General features: G+C 50.5%; 1 protein-coding gene across 1 annotated transcript in view; it reads right to left on the bottom strand.

The window, feature by feature from the left end:
* The window catches only part of ZNF8 (zinc finger protein 8), a 13424-nt gene continuing 10991 nt past the window's right edge, over positions 1–2433 (bottom strand). Inside the window, exon 4 of the mRNA XM_012655877.1 lies at positions 1–1778. Within this exon, the coding sequence (XP_012511331.1) occupies positions 337–1778 (1442 nt within the window). The 3' untranslated portion in view covers positions 1–336. The remainder of the gene's footprint in view (positions 1779–2433) is intronic.

The following is a 2433-nucleotide window of genomic DNA, read 5'->3' as shown; positions in this document are numbered from 1 at the left end:
TTACTCTACCATAAATTACTTTCACTTTAATTATCCTGTACAAAGTGGGCTGTATGTTGATTTTTTTGACATTACACACGTGAGTAGGTTTTATTACTTGTTAACTCATTTTAGAGTAACAGAGGGAACATTACAAAATATCTGTTGTTAAAGGGTGCACTTCGTTTGATAGATTTGGGAACCACCAACCTCAGGTGTTTGGGAAGCACCATTTCCACAAAAAGTCAGAGGTCATCATCAATATTTCCACTCCTAGCCCCTCTTGCCATGATTCCACCATGCGGACTGACCACATTTTTGTACCTGTGGTTAAAAGTCATCAGCAGAGTTTGTCTCCTATGTGGATTCTCTGATGTCAAATAACATGGAAGCACCCACAGAGGGCTCTTCCACCCCAATAACATGCACGGGGTTTTTCTCTTGCATGATTTCGTGGATGTCAAACAAGGCCAGAGCCCTGTTTTCTGGCTGTCTTGCCTTTGCCCCGCCTGCAGAGTTCTCCCTGGAATTCAAGTGCTGATGCCGGACAAGGTGTGAGCTCCGGCCAAAGGACTGTTCCCGCCGTCGGCTACGCCCACGGGGCTCCTCCTCCCTGGTGTGAGTTACCTGGTGCCGGATGAGGTGTGAGCTCTGAATGAAACACTTCCCACACTGATTACACTTAAAGGGCCTGTCACTCTGGTGAGTCCTCTCATCTTGACTCAAAGGTGGGTCGCAGCCAAGGGCTTCCGCCCATTCGTGCTTCATCAAAGCTGGCGTCTGCTCGAAGACCAGCCTTTGGCGGCACTCAAAGGGCTTCTCCCCGGCGTGCTTCCGCTGATGCTGGGCCAGGGACGAGCTGTGCCTGAAGCCCTTCCCGCAGTGGTTACACTCATAGGGCCTCTCCTCGGTGTGAGTTCTCAGGTGCAGGAAAAGGCAGGTGGTCCGAGAGAAGGATTTCCCGCACACGCTGCAGGTGTACGGCTTCTCTCCAGTGTGCGTCCTCTTGTGCCGGCCCAGCGATGAATTCTGGTTGAAGGCCCTCCCACAGTCCTGACACTCGTAGGGTTTCTCCCCTGTGTGAATCCTCCGGTGCACGGTGAGGTGTGTGCTATGGCAGAAGGATTTCCCGCATTCGGCACACTTATACGGCTTGTCTCCCGTGTGGATTCGCTCGTGTTGAACAAGGGAGGAGTTCTGGCTGAAGGCTTTCCCACACTCTTTGCACATGTAAGGCCTCTCTCCTGTGTGAATCCTCTTGTGCACCGTGAGGTGTGCGTTATGGTTAAACGACTTCCCACAGTCAGTGCATTTGTAGGGTTTATCCTGCACCTGGTTTCTTGCAAGTTCTGTAACTGGAACAGCCTGACTGGAAGCTTTGAGGCAGTCACTGTTTTCACACAGCTGTTTTCCTGGGGACGCTGTCTGCTGATCGACTAAGCTTGAGTTATGTTTCGAGTTTGTAACCTGTGAGTCGTAAGTACAGAAAGTGTCTTTCCTAGAAATCTCTGGGAATGGATTTGGGTTTGAACTTAGGACACAGTTTTCCCCAAGTCTGAGAGTTTCACAGCCTTCACCTTCAATTGGCGCTTCCTTGAGGCCAAATTCCAGCTGCTTCAAGTTATTCTGGTCCTTCCTGAGTGCCTGGTCCTGGCCTTCAGACTCCCAGTTTTCCCCTAACACAGAGGGACAAGGAGCATCGCTAAGGAATCCTTCTCTTTCCATGACACGGGCTGGCGCCTCTTCAAGAAGGCCCTGCTCCTTGGGTGATGCTTGGCCTTCTTGTCTAGGCTCCCAGACTAAAAGAAAACCAAACAGCTCTGAGAGGTTGGGGGGAAAAAAGGAGTGGGGACAGGTCCCCAACACCTCATGTTACTCAGTTAGGATTCTAGCAACCTACCTCGGCAAGTCCCCTGATTCTCCTCTTTTTATTTTTGGAGACAGAGTCTCACTCTGTCACCCAGGCTAGAGTGCAGAGGCATCATCATAGCTCACTGTAACCTCAAACTCCTGGGCTCCAGTGATCCTCCTGCCTCAGCCTCCCCAGCAGCTGGGACTACAGGGGCTTGCCACCACGCCTAGCTAATTCTTTCTATTTTTAGTAGAGACGGGGTCTCCTCTTGCTCAGGCTGGTCTCAAACTCCTGAGTGCAAGTGATCCTCCTGTCTCGGCCACCCAGAGTGCTAAACTACAGGCATGAACCACTGCGCCTGGCCTCCTCTTATTTTGATACCAAGTGCCCTGTCCTCAAACATGTCAACAAATATTTATTGAGCACCTGCTGTTGGCCAGGTACTGACGATGAAGTGAAGTTGTACTGGTTCCCTGTTTGTTGTTGGCACCCTAAAACAACACACATTTATTACCTTACAGTTCTAGAATGCAGAAGTGCTAAACTCAAGGTGTTGGCAGGGCTGGTTTCTCTGGGAGGCTCTAGGGGAAAATGTTTCCTTG

Source organism: Propithecus coquereli, unplaced genomic scaffold (assembly GCF_000956105.1).
Source record: "Propithecus coquereli isolate 6110/MARCELLA unplaced genomic scaffold, Pcoq_1.0 Scaffold490, whole genome shotgun sequence".
Classification (NCBI taxonomy): Eukaryota; Metazoa; Chordata; class Mammalia; order Primates; family Indriidae; genus Propithecus; species Propithecus coquereli.
The sequence above is the reverse complement of the archived record's forward strand: the minus strand, read 5'-3'. Positions and strand labels throughout refer to the sequence as shown.